At 35.2% G+C, this 17,609-nt stretch overlaps 3 protein-coding genes across 11 annotated transcripts; all 3 read right to left on the bottom strand.

Moving 5' to 3' along the window:
- Positions 1–4,766: 4,766 nt before the first annotated feature.
- LOC125203470 lies at positions 4,767–5,650 on the bottom strand. Its single transcript, XM_048101817.1, has one exon. It carries the CDS (start codon positions 5,610–5,612, stop codon positions 4,806–4,808), a length of 807 nt encoding a protein of 268 aa, XP_047957774.1. The 5' UTR covers positions 5,613–5,650; the 3' UTR covers positions 4,767–4,805.
- Positions 5,651–10,154: 4,504 nt separating this feature from the next.
- Positions 10,155–10,898, bottom strand: LOC125206142. The gene has a single exon (XM_048105435.1). It carries the CDS (start codon positions 10,896–10,898, stop codon positions 10,155–10,157), a length of 744 nt encoding a protein of 247 aa, XP_047961392.1.
- A 1,600-nt stretch (positions 10,899–12,498) lies between these two features.
- On the bottom strand, positions 12,499–15,903 carry LOC125207418 (pentatricopeptide repeat-containing protein At2g17670). Of its 9 annotated transcripts, XR_007173962.1 has the most exons (5): positions 14,390–15,903; positions 13,956–14,125; positions 13,398–13,443; positions 13,208–13,299; positions 12,499–12,989 (listed from the first exon to the last, which is right to left on the bottom strand). XR_007173962.1 is itself a non-coding variant. In XM_048106748.1 (2 exons), the coding sequence occupies exon 1, from the start codon at positions 15,841–15,843 to the stop codon at positions 14,431–14,433; it is 1,413 nt and encodes a 470-aa protein (XP_047962705.1). In that variant the 5' UTR covers positions 15,844–15,903; the 3' UTR covers positions 12,499–13,299; positions 14,390–14,430. The 9 variants fall into 9 exon arrangements, 1 of the variants encoding a protein (XP_047962705.1); XR_007173959.1 differs by lacking the exon at positions 13,956–14,125; XR_007173961.1 differs by lacking the exon at positions 13,956–14,125 and having other exon boundaries at positions 13,398–13,438.
- Positions 15,904–17,609: the final 1,706 nt, after the last annotated feature.

Below are 17,609 nucleotides of genomic sequence, written 5' to 3'. Positions count from 1 at the left end.
ATGAAGACCTCCCAATTCTGTTCCGCATAAAAATTCGTCGTCTAAATTGGCTGTAAGTCGACCCTGCTGTGTATGAAGTTGATGTTCGCATGGTTCTGTGTTTGATTGCTGGTGTTTGTGGTGATCGGATGTTGTCTTTACCATAACCTTTTTGCTGTGTGGTTGTTTGTCGATTGCCCCTGATGTGTTTGCTTTTGTTGTTTTCGAAATGGCATTTTATTGGCTGGTGTGGAGTATGCTACTTCGTAATGATCTTTTGGTGCACACGATAACCATGTGCTTGTGTGATTGAATGCCGGTTGGTTGTGATGTGGCTGTGTGTTTGATTAGGCTAGCCCTGTGTGCTTTATTTAGTCACTCCCTTGCCATTGCTTCTAATTTCATAACCTCTCCTTATAGGATGATTTATATAGGCTTTCTTATGTTGTGAATGCAGCAAAAGGTGTATGTGAAAGATGAGGAGGAGCAAGCGGTGGAACTGGAAGTGTACAATCAAGGTATGTTGAAGACTGAGCTGTGCAACAAATGGCAACAAACTGGAGAATGTTCCGAAACATCGCTCATGGCATTGCAGAGCTCCGACCAGTCATCTGCCACCCTCGTTACAAGCTGAGGTCTGTCGCATGGTCTTGCACGACATCCCTTGCCCTTATGGCCACCGCTGCCACTTCCGCCACACTCTCACTGAGGAGATGGAGGATGAGGAATTCCAACTCTCTTCAACCTATGAGCTGCCGGTAACTGCTCTTTTAAGTAGAATGGGATTCGATGCTGCAAGTAAATAGGCATCAAACAGAGAGGCTTTCTTTCCATAGAATGTTCAATGGCTTAGGATCTGAAAAAGAGAATTATTGTGTGCTTTCATCATTTTGTGACGTTTCTTTACGTTTAAAATGTCATTAGTCGCAATAATGCATTGCCACGCTGATTATTAGTGCATTTTTCAGTTGTGTAATCATTTGTGGTCAATGTTTGTTGTGTCTTGTTTATATTGTCACACATTGCTATTGATGTGTGTATCATGTAATGTCAATTAAACGTCAGTTGAGTATTTACTTTGATGAACTATTCAAAAAGTGAGGGCATATTTGTCATGACAGTGTTTAATACTCCCTCCGTCCCGCTTTAGGAGTTCCGGTTGAGTCGGGCACATGTTTTAAGAAAAAAGTATTTAGTGTGTAATAAATAAATATTGTAGTGGATATTGGGACCCACTTTTAGTTGAGTGTCCAATAAATAAATGTTTTAGTGGATGTTAGGATCTACTTTTAACATTTTTTTATTAGTTGTAGTGGATATTGAGACTCACTTTTAACACTTTGTAGGTATTTTTTAATTAATTTATCTCAACCAGGACTCCTAAAGCGGGACGCCCAAAATTGATCAACCGAGACTCCTAAAGCGGGACAGAGGGAGTATAATTATCCGGTATAATGACTAATGCCTACCAAATGATGGATTAAGGCACAAAACATTTCTACCAAACGCCATTATAAGTATGATTAGCTATTTCAAATATTGGGAAAAACCATTATTTGGGAACTTAGTAAAACCCCATAAGATGAACCAAACACACCCCAAGCTTATAAAGATTTTTTTTTCTTTTTGAGAAAACTAGGAAACCAAAAATACTTTAGTCAAACATATTACTCCATCCATCCACGAATAGGAGTCCCGTTTTTCCATTTTAGTCCGTCCGTGAATAGGAGTCCCGGTTCACTTTTAATATAAATGGTAATAGGGTCTCACCTTCCACTAACTCATTCCACTCAGATTCCATTTAAAACTACTCCCTCCGTCCCGGCTAAGATGACACATTGCTTAGCCGGCACGGAATTTTAGGAATTATTGGTTAAAGTGTTAAATTGGAGAGAGAAGGTGGGTGTAAGTATTAAAGTAGAGAGATAAAGAAAGATGGATATTTTAATAGGAGTGAGAAAAAGTGGTTGAGTGTATTAATTGGAGAGTGAAAGTTACCAAAAAAGGAAATGTGTCATCTTAGTTGGGACAAACTAAAAAGGAAAACGTGTCATCTTAAGCGGGACGGAGGGAGTAATATATACAAGTGGCCAGTGGGACCCCTATTCCACTAGCTTTTTTCCTCCCACTTTTCTTAACATTTCTTAAAACCTGTGTCGTCCATGAATGAGACTCCTAATGGCGGACGGAGGGAGTACACCCCTATATATACACGAATAGTTCATAGGAAATATATACACCACTATACAAATCAGTTTTGTTTTAAAAGACAAGGGGACATATTAATCATCCGATCCTTTAATTACCATAGTTTTGCTACTATTTTTTTCTCAAAATATTAGGCTATCCACAATGGGTGGCCGGGCCAAGCCACAAAGCGTGGTCAGGCCACCAAAAAACTTGTTTCCAACTATGTTTGACATGCTCAAGCCACACAATAATTTTTTTTTTTTCATTTTGTTTATATTTCAATTCTACTACAATAAAAATTGTTGGACTATAATAATTAATAATAAAAAAAATTCATGCCGCCGCCGCTTCCTCGTCAGCTTCCCGCTGAACATCTTCAACGAGTTCAGCGAACTCCCTATCCACCAATTTTTGAAACTCATCGTCGGAACTCATTTTTCCAAAGTAGAATTGGATATAAATTGAAAATAGTGGAGATTGGAATGGGTAAAAAAATTGAAAAAATGGGTTATAACAAAAAAAATAGAAAATAGGGAGAGCCGCGGCCAGGCCACGCGAGTGGCGCTCTCGTGGGCTACCCCCACCCCCCCGCGCCACAAACGCCCATGAATTCCACTACAGAGAGCCGCGGGCGGGCCACGGGAGAGCCACGAGCCGCAGCTCTCCCACAGTGGATACTCTTGCTATATGTATTGCACATTAATATGTATTGCACATTTATACTTGCTCTTTAATACAGCTATATTTGATATGCTAGGTGACATGATATTTGATAGATTTCACGGTAGGATTTGGTTGGTCAGTTAGTGCAGTATAATAAATTAAAGTTGACCAATAAAATTAGTACAGTATGTAATTTCAATTTTCAATGCTAAGTATAATAAATGATTTTTTACAATTTAATTAATACTAAGATCATCTCCAATGGAAGAGGTAAATGGAGAGATAAACTAATATAACTATCATATTTAAATTTTTTTTCATGGAAAATCATTCTCCTAAGGGAGAGGTATTTGAGAAGGGTATTATACTTTTTCCCATTTTGAAGAGGTATCTTTACCTATCCATATCTTTACCTCTCCATCAATGGAGAGGTAAAATCATGTAACCACCATGTTTACCTTCTTTTCATAAAATATCATTCTCCTCCAATGGAGAAGATATTTGAAAAGGTATTATACTTTATATTTTTTTAATACTTTTGTACTACTATTTTATTTTTTTTAAATGATATACCTTTCTATATACATTTTATCCTTGGAATTGAGTGATTTTTAGAAAGGTATATTTCACTTTTTGAGAAGGTATAAACATGATATATCCTTTTCATTTCCCTTCTCTCCTTGGAATTGCTCTAACTTATGCGATAGAAATAGACTACTTATCTCTATTTTATTACCTTGAGCTTTTCACATTTCGAAGACAGCAATAAAGATTGTGTATTGTGTATTTTTACATGACGTTCTAATCTATTTAATTTTTCTAAAAAAAACTATTTTTCAAATATTCAGAAACGTGTACTTATAAGTTTAAAGAGCATGCCATGGTAAACTTGGGAGACCTTTTCTGTATCACTCTACCAACTCAAGCACACAAAAAAACGTGTACCTTACACTAATATCATTTGTAAAATCTCACTTATTTAGTTATATCACAAACAATAGATATGAATCCAATGTATAATTCAAGTAGTGCCAAAGCTCCCCAAATAATATTCTTTTATAGTAGTACTCCGATGTCACATTTGACACAAGATTTTATGAGATGTTATTGTGTTTTAATATGAGAGAAAAATATATTTTTTTTATATAAATTAATGAATGAGAGAACTTACTCTGAAAAAAAAATATTTACAGTAGTATTTTTAACCACATATTTAATATTTATTAATTTCTTTTATATTTTCCTCGCTGACTTGCTTCACGAAATAATATTATTTTTGTCCACCTCTTTTATGTAACATGCAATGAAAATTAATTTGCAATGAAAGTGAATATTCCTCGCGAAACTTATAAAAATTAACCGGAAAAAAATGGTAGTATCTTTTATCTGTTAATTCTTAAACCCAAAATAATAGTGATATGTTTGATAAGTTAGTAATGCCTAGATGTAGATACTTATATGACTATTTCTAAGTGTTTGATATCATAGTTAATCTATTATGTCAGTCCGTGGTTTTCTCTATGGCCCATCCGAGCTCGCAAATTTTTACTTAAAATACAAAGATATGTATCTCACAAATTTGGTCGGATAGCATTTCCACCTCATTTACTATGATTATTAATACAAATCTAGATAATTTCTTGTCTACCAAACAACAACGAAAAAACTTTCATCCGAGCTTATCTTGACACGAAGCCCACATTTCTTATCTCATTTAACAAATCTTGTTATATCTCATCTTTCTTTTCAAACGAGCTTTAATTTTTCTTTATAAACCCAACGTTATAAAATTTTATTCCGTGTTATTTCCATTTCAACTTTTCAAATTTTTCATGATTTATCAAAATTAATCAAAGCTAATGCAACTGAAGCAAAGGTTTCATGAAAATTTGTGAGCCGAATATATTCATCAAAAATGTTAATCGTCTATAGTATGATTACATCTATACATTAGTAATATTGAGTGTGAATGATCATAATTGATGGGTAAGAATGTTCAACAATGTAACCCTAGTTTGAATCAATTGCTTGAACAATCTCTCCAATCCCCCTTCCAATTCTCCAATAATTTCATCCACAATTTGCAATTTCTTCGCCACATCACTCCTCATTTTCCCTCGAAGCCCCAAATCCAAATCCTCAATCTCATTCAGATTCACACCGCCTCTCGATTTTCCCGCCACCAGCCTCGAAACCAGCGACCTCTCCGCCGCGTACGACACGAACGCCAGCACGCTTCTCAAATTCGCGCTCGTGATTCCGGCTAGTTGTTCAAAGACGAAGCTGAATTCGCCGTCCGCGTTAATTGAGTGATTATTCGATTTCGATTTCGATCCGGTCACAATCTCCGATTTCCTCAGGGTTTTTAGGGTTTTCGCGACGGTTTTCTGCATCTTCTTCCTCAAGGAGAAGTACGCCGCGACGTCGTTTTGCACCGCGGAATCGGAATATGTTCCCTTCCGCCGCATCGCTGATTGAAGCGCGCGGACGTTCTCTCTCATCATCTGAAGCACCTCTCTGATGGCGCTGCACGCGTCGAGCAGATCCACCGATCGCGACAGAGATTCCTCCACCGATTTCCGATCATCAATTCCTGATGATTTCTGGCTGAATTCCTCGAATGAATTGTAGAGCTGCGCAAGCGCCACGAGACCGGATTGAAGCGATTCCGAGCTACCAGATCCGCATTTCAATTTCTCAAACTCCGATTCCAGACTCTTCGAGTCATCTAATCTTGAAGGAAGACTGATTGATCTGAAATGTGTTTGTGAAATCGCCATTGTTTCTTTTTTTCCCGATTGAAAAGGCGCTGTTTGGTTGGATTGTTGATTTTGAGATGTTGAAAATTTTTTGAAAAGGGGGAGCTGTATTTATAGAGACATAAATTGATGATGTTGCATGTGGGGCTCATTTGATTTATGTTTTTTTTCCCTACGATTCATCCAAAAAGAGACAAGTTTAAATAAAATAATGGAGTAAAATTTATACGTGGCTTTCATGCAAATGCCATGTGTTGTAGAGAGAGAGAGGCAATGATAGTTGTCTCCTTGCCTCCTTAAATCATTTGGAGCCAATGCTAGAAAAATGACAAAAAATACAATATTTTTAATCTGAAAAGCTAAATGCATGATGTGCTCCATGAGGGACACACAGATCTATATTAAGTTTTTTGCTATATTTGGATGTATTATTGTACAAGGGAAGACCTAGAGTGTACAGTAGATTCTGTGGATAATAATAGAATTTCTTACTCATCAAATGTTATTCATAGTAGGAGTAGTTTTTTAATTGATGAGCCAATTCTGTGGACAATAAAGTATATACGTAACACACTCTTTCACCATATAAATGATTCTATAGCATCGTGTCAACTTTCAATACACTAGCCATAAAATAGTGTGAATTTTTAAAAATTGTATATGCATGGAGTGGCGAGTATATAAAAATAATTTTGCAATTTCATATTATTTACACTTAATTTTTTGCTTGTCCTTACATTAAACATTGATATTGAATATGCATTCCTGAATAAGAAACAGCACTTTGAATCTCTATATTATTCTCTTTCATGATTTATTATTTCTCTTAATTAACAAGCTAAATAATATTATAAAATTTGTTCTCTTTCTTAATTCTCACTAGTTTTCTACTTTATTCAAACTCTAATTAATTTAGTAAATATTTATGTTTTAATCTTCATATTAAAAGAAATGACTCTAACACTAATAGAAATTTGAATAGAATAAGAAATATATACATTTCAATGATAACTTATTAACATTGTTCTCCATAATTCTACTAGTAAAATATTACACGAATAAATAAAATTTCGACTATCTCATTTTATTTTAATCACATAATTGCACAATCAACTCAACATTTGGCTAAAAGTTACCAACACCATTCTCCCATCAGAGATTTGAAAGAAAAAAAAAGTGTGTAAAAAGATTATGTTTACATAAAAAAATTAAAATAAAAAGCGCATGTGGGCCCCACTAGAATGCCCATACATATGAAAAACGTGAGTGGCCGCCTCTTTACTCGCCACGTTTACCAATTTTGTTTTGTCTGAGAAATTATCCAGGGCAAGCCCAGCAATTATTTCACCAACTTTGTTTCGAAACGTGGAACATCTACCATTGGCAACTTCAAAGCATGGATATTATTGGATGAGTAAATTGGAAGTTGGCAAACGGATCATACAACTAAATTCTTTCTAGAATAAAAAAGTAAAATAATATCTGCCTTACTTTGAATCCAGCCACAGGTCCCATGTCAAGGGAAGATACAGAACCGCCTCCATTGTCTACACCGTTTTTTTTCTATTTTTTCCCAATTATTCAATTATGCTCAATTTCTGCAACATCAATCACTTTGTACTTTTGGTCAAGTATAAATTGATTTTGTCAAGTACTGTATAAACCAATTTTATTACTCCATCTATCTCATTCTTCTCATTCTAAATGAAGCATTTCTTTTCTGACACAAAATTTTATTTAGCTTAATTTTGTGAGTTAAGTAGAAAAAATAAAATAATAAGAAATAGAAAAAATGTATAGAGAGTACTGTTTTCATTTTTAAAAATATATCATTTAAGATGAGATTAAAAAATAAAAATGTACTATCACTTAGAGTGAGACAAAATGGGTATTTTACTTTGAAATGGTTGCGATTTATAGTTTAGATGTTTTGTTGGCTTGGGTGCAATTGATTTTGTTTTCCTTTTCCTTTTTTTTTTATTTTTCAATTCTTTTTATATTAAAAAAGTTCAATCTGAAATACTGCCTTTTTGAGCTTATATAATTATAAATGACAAAATTACTTTGATATGTGATTTTTTAACGTCAAGTTTAGGCAATGCTATCGAAAAGGATAACTTCATAATTTATATATGGACTTTTCATTATTTTAATATTAATTGATGTGAAGGTCGGACCATTCTTCCAACTTGAAATAAAAGTTGGTTTCAACTTTCAACCAACTCCTATTTCATTCCTTAGATTCAAATGAAGAAAAAATTCGGTTACCACTTTACCAAGCCCATTTAAGCGGAGTAATATTTTTCTAAAGATGTGTTCATGTGTTTGCATCCAAATATGATGAGAAATTACAAAGGAATAACTCCATTTACCACTTCATAATCCGCTTGCTTTAACGTTAGTTGTATAAAATTTAAGGCAAATCATCATTTTTATTGGTACTCCTAATTGATTTTGACGTAGTAATCACTTATATTCATCTTGACATTCTAATATACTCTCCTCAGTCCCACAAGAGTATGTACTTTTCATTTTAGTTCATTCCATAAGAGTATACTTTCTAATTTTGAAATCTTTTGAAATCTTTTTTCTTTCTAACGAGAAAGAAGTCATTCTCCACTAATAATAATTAAATTATTTTTTTTCTACCTCTCTTTTACTTTATCAATTATACATTAAAACATGTATCCAACCAAAATTATATACTCTTGTGGGATGGGGCAAGTACTTCACTTATTAGAAATGAGTCACTCACCCCTTAAAATGCCTCATAAGGGGGAGTGTTATCCATCCTTATATAGTAGGATCATCACCAAGCCGATGTGAGACAAGATATTAGAATTTTAACACGCCCCCTCACGTGTGGGCCGAAATGACACATCGGACTTCCACCACGTGGGTAGGCAAGAGAAGAGATAAAGAGATAAACCATCATCGACTTGGGCCCTGCTCTGATACCATATTAGAAATGAGCCACTCACCCCTTAAAGGCCTCATAAGGGTGAAGATTACCCATCCTTATATAGAAGAGATAGGATCATCACCAAGCCGACGTGGGACGAAATATTAGAATTTTAGCATCACTCATGAATATTCCATTACATAAGTATGGCACGCTGTATCGATTCATTCTCCAATTTAAAGTACAATAATGTATATTAAGTTTAATTAATATTTTCTCAAGATTTATTAAAAGCAACTTGATTTTGCCAAACACTAGCTAATTTAAAACTCAATACTATGCCGCCCCGTCAGAATATAAAATTAAATCCAGCGTTTAAATGAATAAAAATACACAAGAATCATAAATATGTCTTGTTAATGGAGGGAAACTAAACATGACAATTAATAATGTCTCCCACTGGCTGACCCGACCCATTTAGAATGCTAGATACCCGGGCAAATGCATTTTTACGGGCAGGGCCATGTGACCCGTACATCATAAAGTTATTCATTTTTTTATTTCTTATTTGTACCCAATTTGTCCAAATCCTAGGTTCTCTTTGGATTACCAATTTATTATTCTGCATTATGCATGCATGATTTGCATCACAGGCTGTCAAAAAATTTCACAAAATTCAATTCATTATGTTTCTTCCTCAAAATTGTATATGAATGCTTAATGATGTTTTATTCTTTTTTGAGAGGTCGATGCCTTCTTTATTTAAGGACTACGATAAATAATTAAGAATTAAATTTGGATTTTAAGAATATTTTTTGGAGCATTAATTTAGAAAAAATAAAAATAGTACTCCATTGAAAATCCCATTGAAAGGGTGAGATTGAATATATTTCAGTAACTAAGATAAAAAAAAATGGAGTACTTATTAATTAGTTCTCTAGTTAATGAAAATGAAGACATTTTATATTTTTGCAACGAATTATGATATACTCCACATTCAATATGCCATGTGGTACACAATTTAATTTTATGGTATATGTTTGAAATGAAACTTAATAGGTTATTACTCTAATTTATGACTAAATATTTAAACTTGAGGTGATAAATGGCACATTATTGATCTAATAATTGCACTATTAATATTATGGATATTGGTCTTAAAAAACTTTGTGCAAATTTTTGTATTTTCCAAGAACTTTTAAAATAGTCAAAAAAATTACAAATATTTGAAAGTGTTAATCTTTCCATCTCGAACAAAAAAAAATTGGCAGATTTTGATCCTGCGCGGCTAACCATAAAAACCTATGCGTATTAGTCCGAATTACATAAAATGACACCATTTTGACGCCCTAATTCTTGAATTCACATAAAATAGTATGTCTAATATGATAAAATATGCCTTGTATACAGATATGTCGAATTTGAAGAATTACCACCGTGGAAATTAACACCAATTTTAAAGTTTGTGCTTTAATTAGTACACTTTCAAAGTTCATGAAAAATATTAGAAACTATGTTTCTTTCAAGAATTAACGGTTCATGACGAACAAAAGACAAAATAGGCATAGAACAAGAGTGAATATAGTATACTAATCCAATATCCATGTCATTCATTATATCTGAGATCACATAATTACAAAATTTTTATCACACATAAACCACTAATGATTTGTGAGAATGTTAAGAAGATCAACCCTACTTCTCACCAACTCCCTAAACATCCTCTCCAAACCCTCCTCAATTCCATCAACACAAGACTCAAGTTTTTGCAAACTCCTTTGCGCCATCTTCTTGTCAAATTCACCACTACTAAGAGCCAAGTCCACACATCCCACCTCATTCACAATCACAGCCTCAGATTTGCTCAACACCAGCCTCGCCACCCGATTCCAGGACGAAGAAGAAGAAGACGAGGAGAAGAAGAGCAATGCGCTCCTAAAAACCGCGGCGGTGAGGCCGTACACATCCGATGCACCACCCTCCCAACTCTTGAGTGCTTTGAGGCTCTTCTTGGCGCACTTGCTCATCCTCTTTCGTGATGCCACGTAGGAAGTGACATCATTTCTTAAAGAGGAGTCGTCCGAGCCCTTTCTGCGTAGAGCAGACTGAAGGGCTCGGACGCTTTCCCTCGTCATCTGCGCTACTTCTTTGATAGAGCTACAGCAGTCTAGCAGCTTGACCGATCGCTCGAGGGCTTCCTCGAGCGATGATGGAGTTTGCGTGTCCATGGTGATGGAGTTGTAGAGGTCAGCCAGCCCTACTAGGCCGGAGATGATGGTGTCGACTGAGGTGAGAGAAACGGTGGATTTGAGCTTGTCTAGTTGAGCTTCAAATTGTGTGGAGTTGATTGGATGAAGCCTTGAAGGGAGGCTGATGGATCTAGTGTGGATTTGTGAGACTGCCATTTTTGGAGATATTGAGAATTGTAAATGGTGGTGGTGTTGTAAATGGAGAGATGGTATTTATAGGGGACAGCCACTTTGTGATGAATAATGAATAATGAATGATTGTGCATGTGATTGGATTTATATTATTTATATACAACTCTATGTTGGGGTTTTCACAATCAGTCCAGCACTACTAAATGTTTTTATAAGATTGGAGTCATGGCAACAGGAGAGACATGTTTAATACTGTAGATTTGAAAATTATGTCAATAAGCCATGGAGTATTAGTACTATAATTTCTTTTGGTCTCTCTGCCTCCCCAATCATTAGTAGGATTCATTTAACCAATTCTAGTCCTAATTTATGATATTTAACTTGCAAGACTTTCAACATTATTGTACGACCTTGAACCCGGTCACCTAATGCTTATATTTTAAGAAAACAAATCATATTCTGGATTTTGGTTTGAAACTTAATTAATGCCTAACACCACCAAAAGTAAACCACATGACATCCTAACATATAATTCGACTCTTGTGCAATAGACAAAGGAGAGGTAACCATATCTCAAAAGAGATAACTACAAATTTAGTCCATGAACCATATAGTAATATGTCAAACGTTACTCTTATTTTTTTAAAATATCTTCAAACGGCTCTAACCTTTAGTGTATGTTCTTTTTCACTATTTCGTGCAGTTTTTACCCTTTTTGATATTTTTTTTATACCGAAGGGGCATTTTGTACTTTTGCAATTGGGAGAAATAGTGAAAAAGTATTTTTGTGAAATTACATCAAAGGTCAGATCCGTATGGAGATATTTTTAATGAATGGCGTCGCGTTTGATATTAATGTATAGTTCAGGGGCTAAATCTGTAGTTTTCTCAATTGCAAAAGGACAAAAGTATCCATTGGGACATAAAAATGCAAAAAGGGCTTAAAAATCATGAAATAGTGGAAAATGACTTGCAACAATATTACATCAAATGTTAGAACTATCTAGAAATGTTTTTTAAAGAATGAAGGTCACGTTTGATATTACTACATAGTTGATATTACCTTTTTTTTAATTTTTAACCCCGAACTATTTGATATTACTACATAGTTAGTAGTTCACTCTTTAGAAAGTCATGTGTAACATTGCTAGGTGACTAGATATGGGGTTTGGTGAAAACCTAAAAGCAAGAATATTAGTAGATCTATATATGAAATGAAAATGAGTTGTCAGTTGGCACGATAGGCTATGTTAGGCAGACAAGGAAGCACCCAGAATATGTGACATTAGATTTAAATTCTAATCTATTCTCTCATTCCTTGGAAATTGGTAGATTTGCTAATTATTAGCTTCAACAATCACAGATTCGGAGGGTGGTTTGTAAAATAAGATTTGACTTAAGCCAAAAACTTAGGTAAAAAGGGGAACAAGATTGAAATATAAAAGTAGATTTTTGTTTAAGGACAAAAACATTCATTACCACAAACTCAAATCAGAAACCTCAAAAGCCTCTGCTAATGAGCAGAGGAGACATTGGCATGTGTTTGAAGGTCAGAAAAGATCCAACTGTATGCATTTAACTTCTATCAATTTTATAAAAGAAAGAAAGCTTATCCCTATACAAAGAATCGAATCAAGACAATTTGATTTATAGATCATGGCTACCTTACAAGAAACCACTACAATGAGATTTCTGCAGCTCCACTACAACCAATATGGAGCAGTTCATAGCTTATTACTCCACTACAGCGACACGAGACAGCAAGCATGTGATCTTACGAGCATTGTCTGTGGAGACGAAGACGAATGTAAGCTAAAACTACAGAGTTGGTGATACATGCCGTAATGCAACATATATAAGTAAAATGCATCACTTTAAGAAATTGAGACCGTGCAAGTATCTCAATGCGCTTGATCGATTGGGCACATGTCACTCGGTCTACTTTAATCTTGGTGGTCTTAAAGAACTTGGCGGTCTATGCTGTCTTACTAATGGAACTCACCTTTGAATTATAGTAACATAGTCGCGCAGTTGAGAAAAAATGACAAACATATCAACGCAAGCTGATAACAACTGAATAGAAATCATGACGATGTTTCTGGACATCAAATCCATCTGACAAAGGGGACATCACACAACAGTGCAACACCAAGTTAGTCGTTGAACTTGAGAAGGAAACTATATAGAGGTTAATCTATCAACGTAAATGTACAACAACGAAAAACACTAATAAGACCCAAGTGCTAGGCATGAACCTAGGTCTAATTACAACTAATCACTTAAATCCAGTAGCATACATTCACAACTATACTTCCATCTAGGCTGGCATTTACCTGAACTATAGCGGATAATTTAAGAAGCTGCTCTGAACATGTATCCCATGCCTTTCTACAAAAAGGTTAAGTATTGTTGATATCGAATGAACCTGCAAAATAAGTGATATCACACCATTGTCTAGTTTATCATAAATGATCAATCACACTTAAAAAATTGTGAAATGTGCTAAGGCTAAGAGTTATTCACCAAGTGAATTTTTTCCATTTTGTTCTGTATCCTTGTCTGATCTGCTCTACCAACAACCAAAGCAACCTCTAAGTGAAAAGGTTATACAATCTTCATTTTTTAAACTTGCAGTGCCACATTAGTCGCTCATCAAAACTAGATAATAGTGAAGGATGACAGAATTGAAACCAGCAGAATATCAATCTGCTGCAATATCTACCCCGCAGGCACACAATAAACTTCAAAGTGGCAGATGTGGGAAAAATATGGCTAAAGATACAAATAGGTCACAGTTAATCGATGAACGAATTTGAAAGCACAGTTTTTGCTTCTGAGGTAGCTAAGGATTTTTATGGTGCTCTGTTTACAATATTTGGCAAGTACAATACCTTAGATCATCACAAGTTCTTTACATTAGCTCTATTCCAATTATTTTCATTCCAGAATAATTCACTCAAACACTCATACAAGACATTCTCAGAAAATAAATGTAAGAAAATGGCTGCACTTTGAATAGAACTGTTGATAAATCATAAATGTATTGAAGTATTTAGACAAGTAAAAGGCCTACTGATTAACCCTATTGTAAATGACACTTCAATCATCGATATAATAACCCCTTATTGCATAAGCCATTTTGAACAAATGGCTCGCATATGGCAAATTATTATTTGGCATGGCGCTTTTCTCCAGTTCTGGAGGGATCTTCACAATCTATTGCTTCTAACAAGACTTCCTCTAAATCAACTCTGAAAAAACAGAATACAACATACCTATAGCCCTTTAAGATAGCGGAGCAGCTAAATGACACTGCCTTACATATGAAAACAAGAACTTTAACACAATACAGAAATCCTTATCAGTATCACAGAGTCTTAAAGGTGTAATCTGCATCTGTGACTATTATATATTAAAGAAAAGGCCAATGTATGGGAACATCCAACGAAATACATTGAAAAAGACAAAGAGCATTAAGTATTGTTATCACTACTTAACCAACAATGACCACTTACACTAAATATCTTAAAGAAAAAAAGAGCACCAGCAGCTTTTGTCAAACAACAAGGCCTTGCTCTCTGGCTTTCTTCAACCACTTAAGAGTACTTTCCAACGTCGAATAAGCCGCAACATCTGGTATGCTTTTGCTCTCAACGGCATAGTCAAAAACCTCATAAGCTTCAGCAGCTCTGCCCTGCCTACATAATGCTCTCAAGAGTGTCCCGTATGACCCAGTTTCCAGCTTCATATCGCATTTCTTCATCATTTCATACAGCTTCACTCCTTCATTCAGCTGCCGCCCCTTACACAATCCAAGAAGCAAAGTGTTATACGTACATGAATTTGGACTACACCCCTTCCGTTCCATCTCCCCCAACAACGCTAATGCCCCCAAAGCATCTCCTTCTCGGCACATTCCATTCATCAACGAAGTATAAGTAATGGCATCCGGGGTATGACCTTTCTCAGTCATCACTTGCAAGAACTTCTTAGCATCCTTAACCCTACCCGATTTCGAGAGTCCAAATATCAAAGTGTTGTAAGTAATATGATCCGGCACAACCTCCTCGTCCAACATTCTTTTATACACTCCCAACACATCACTGCCTTGACTCAAATGCGCATAGCCCTTCATAATCGTATTATACACATAGCAATCGGGCTTGAACCCTTCCTCACTCAACACTCTCAACAACCTCATCGCCTCCCTCAAATTCTTGGTGTTACACACATTATCAATCATTATAGTATACGTAACAAGGTCCGGATTTATACAAAACTCTTTCATATCAGTTATAAACGAATTCGCAGAACTCACAGACCTATTCTTTACCAAATGCCTCACCATGAAATTGTAAGTGTACGTGTCGGGTGGCGAATTCTTCGTCGAGAGCTCCTTAACGAGCTCGACAGCGTCCTCTTCTCGTCCACATTCGCAGAGGGCCCTCGCGGCAACGTCTGTGGAGACCTGATTAGGGGGAAAGCCGCTGTTGGTCATGAGGTTGAGCACATTGTGTACACCGGAGAGAGACGGGTCATCTGCGGAGGAACAAGCCTGCTTAAGAAGTGTGTGATAGGTGAAGCGGTTGGGGCAGAAGGGCGGGTGCTGCTTCACCATGTGGTTGAGGAAAAAGATTGAATCTTGGAGCGATGAAATGGAGGAGAATGATTGTAGGATTGAACTGTAGAAGCTGGGGTCGGAAGGGGCGTCGGTGGTGGAGGAAATGAACGAATTGAAAAGGGATTTGGCGTCGGAGAGATTTGCAGACTCGAAGAAGAGCGACGGAAGTGTTGATTTTGGTGCTGAATCATTTTTGGCGACGGGATATTTCTGGGGAAAATTCTTCTTCCGCTGCGAATGAGGAGGGGCTTTCTGTTCTTGCAAAGCGGAAGAGGTTTTGGCCTTGAGGAGAGTGGAAACCGGGGATTGAGCGGCTACCCTCTTGAAAGCCTGTGGAATTCTCCCCATTTCACTCTCGAGATGGAATTTCAATTTTGGATTCAAGCTAGGGTTTTGTTGGGGGGTTTTGTGGTTGACTGCCTAAACTGAATCATTTTATTTTTTTTTAGAAAAAGTAATCATACTAATGTATCAAATCACATTTTCTTTTTTACACCAAATGTAATGTTTTATTCAACAAATCTAAAATAATTACTATCACGATGCAATTCGATCAATACTTGCTATCAGTTATAGTATCCGAAGCTCGAGCAAGCGTGTGGGCTACCTATTAGCTGATTGTCTTACAAATTTCATAGAGGATCCAGATACTTCTTTTAAGAGAGATAAATAATAAAAAATAAAAAAATAATAAAGTAGATATAAAAAATTGAATGCATCACTTTAGTTGGGACTATCCAAATAGAATGCGAATCGCTATACTTATGGTGGAACAAAAGGAGTGTCTCATGAAATCTTATGTCATCTCCAAAAGGAGTACTTCATTCAGATTATTTAGAACATTTCAAATTATTGATCAATTAAATTTAAACTGAAACTTGGACTACAACTATTTTGAGGCGTGATGGAAGGAAAATGTTACTCGTATAAACCTTACACTCTCCGTCCCAAATAATTTGTCATTTTTCTATTTCGGTCCGTCCCATATGATTTATCTCATTTCACTATTTACCATCTTTTATGGTTGACCTCATATTCCTCTAAGGCACTAACACATTCTTACTCACATTTTATTATAAAACAAATATATAAATGTAGGACCCACATTTCACTCACTTTTTCAACTCACTTTTCATTACATTTCTTAAAACTCGTGTCCGGTCAAAGTGAGATGAATTATCCAGGACGGATGGAGTATTATCGAACATTTATTTATTCTAAATTGAATCCGCATAAGCATGCTAATTTTCAATTATTAAACTAAAATAGAGGATCAATAACTAATCGAATTATTTTTCAATTAATCGAAACTTTTAAGCTCCAAATAAAATCAAACGAAATCAACTCAATTAATCAAGTAACTAGTATATATAAGTAGAATCTTTTTCATAAAAAATATTGCTTATTTTATTCATTATATTCCTATATTCTAATTATATCCTTTCTAAAATTTATACACAATATTAAACTAAAACTCCCTTCCTTGACCAAATTATACATCATTTTATGTTTTTGTATACTGCCACTTGCATAATAAATATATTAAAGAGATATTATAGGAGATATCATTGAAATAATAAATGGGATCAAAATAAATGAGTTCCAGATATACAGTAATTGTTCAAATCATTAATTTAATTATTAGGAATAATTGTGATAATTCAGGTAATGAATTGCAGTGCATGTATATGAATTTAGTTTATAAACAATATAGATGTGCATGGAAATATAAATACATGTAGTAAAACTTTAGATTAAACTAAAGTACTATAAAATACTCCCTCCGTCCCACTTAAAATGCATCATTTGGAAATCGGCACGGGATTTTATGTAGTGTTGTTTTGTGAGTTAATGAAGAGAGAGTAAAGTAAGAGAGATGAAAAAGTAGAGATAAAGTTGTTTCCATTTTAGGAAACGTTTCATTTTTAATGGGACAACCAAAAAAGGAAAACGTTGCATTTTTAATGGGACAGAGGGAGTAATTTATTTGGGTATATATGTATACATGTGCGTGGAGGAAAGAGCCACTATGGATAAAAAATAGTTTCTTGTTTGCATGAATAAGTGTAGTTAATTACGTAAATAAAAACATACATTACGTAAATAAAAACATA

The sequence above is a fragment of the Salvia hispanica genome, chromosome 2, assembly GCF_023119035.1.
Source record: "Salvia hispanica cultivar TCC Black 2014 chromosome 2, UniMelb_Shisp_WGS_1.0, whole genome shotgun sequence".
Taxonomy (NCBI): domain Eukaryota; kingdom Viridiplantae; phylum Streptophyta; class Magnoliopsida; order Lamiales; family Lamiaceae; genus Salvia; species Salvia hispanica.
Note: the sequence above shows the minus strand (reverse complement) of the source record. Positions and strands in the feature narration are given on the sequence as shown.

What these genes read in the sequence shown, in the direction of transcription:
- LOC125207418 (XM_048106748.1), bottom strand. Translation starts at nt 15,843, where the DNA reads ATGGGGAGAATTCCACAGGCTTTCAAGAGGGTAGCCGCTCAATCCCCG.
- LOC125203470 (XM_048101817.1), bottom strand. Translation starts at nt 5,612, where the DNA reads ATGGCGATTTCACAAACACATTTCAGATCAATCAGTCTTCCTTCAAGA.
- LOC125206142 (XM_048105435.1), bottom strand. Translation starts at nt 10,898, where the DNA reads ATGGCAGTCTCACAAATCCACACTAGATCCATCAGCCTCCCTTCAAGG.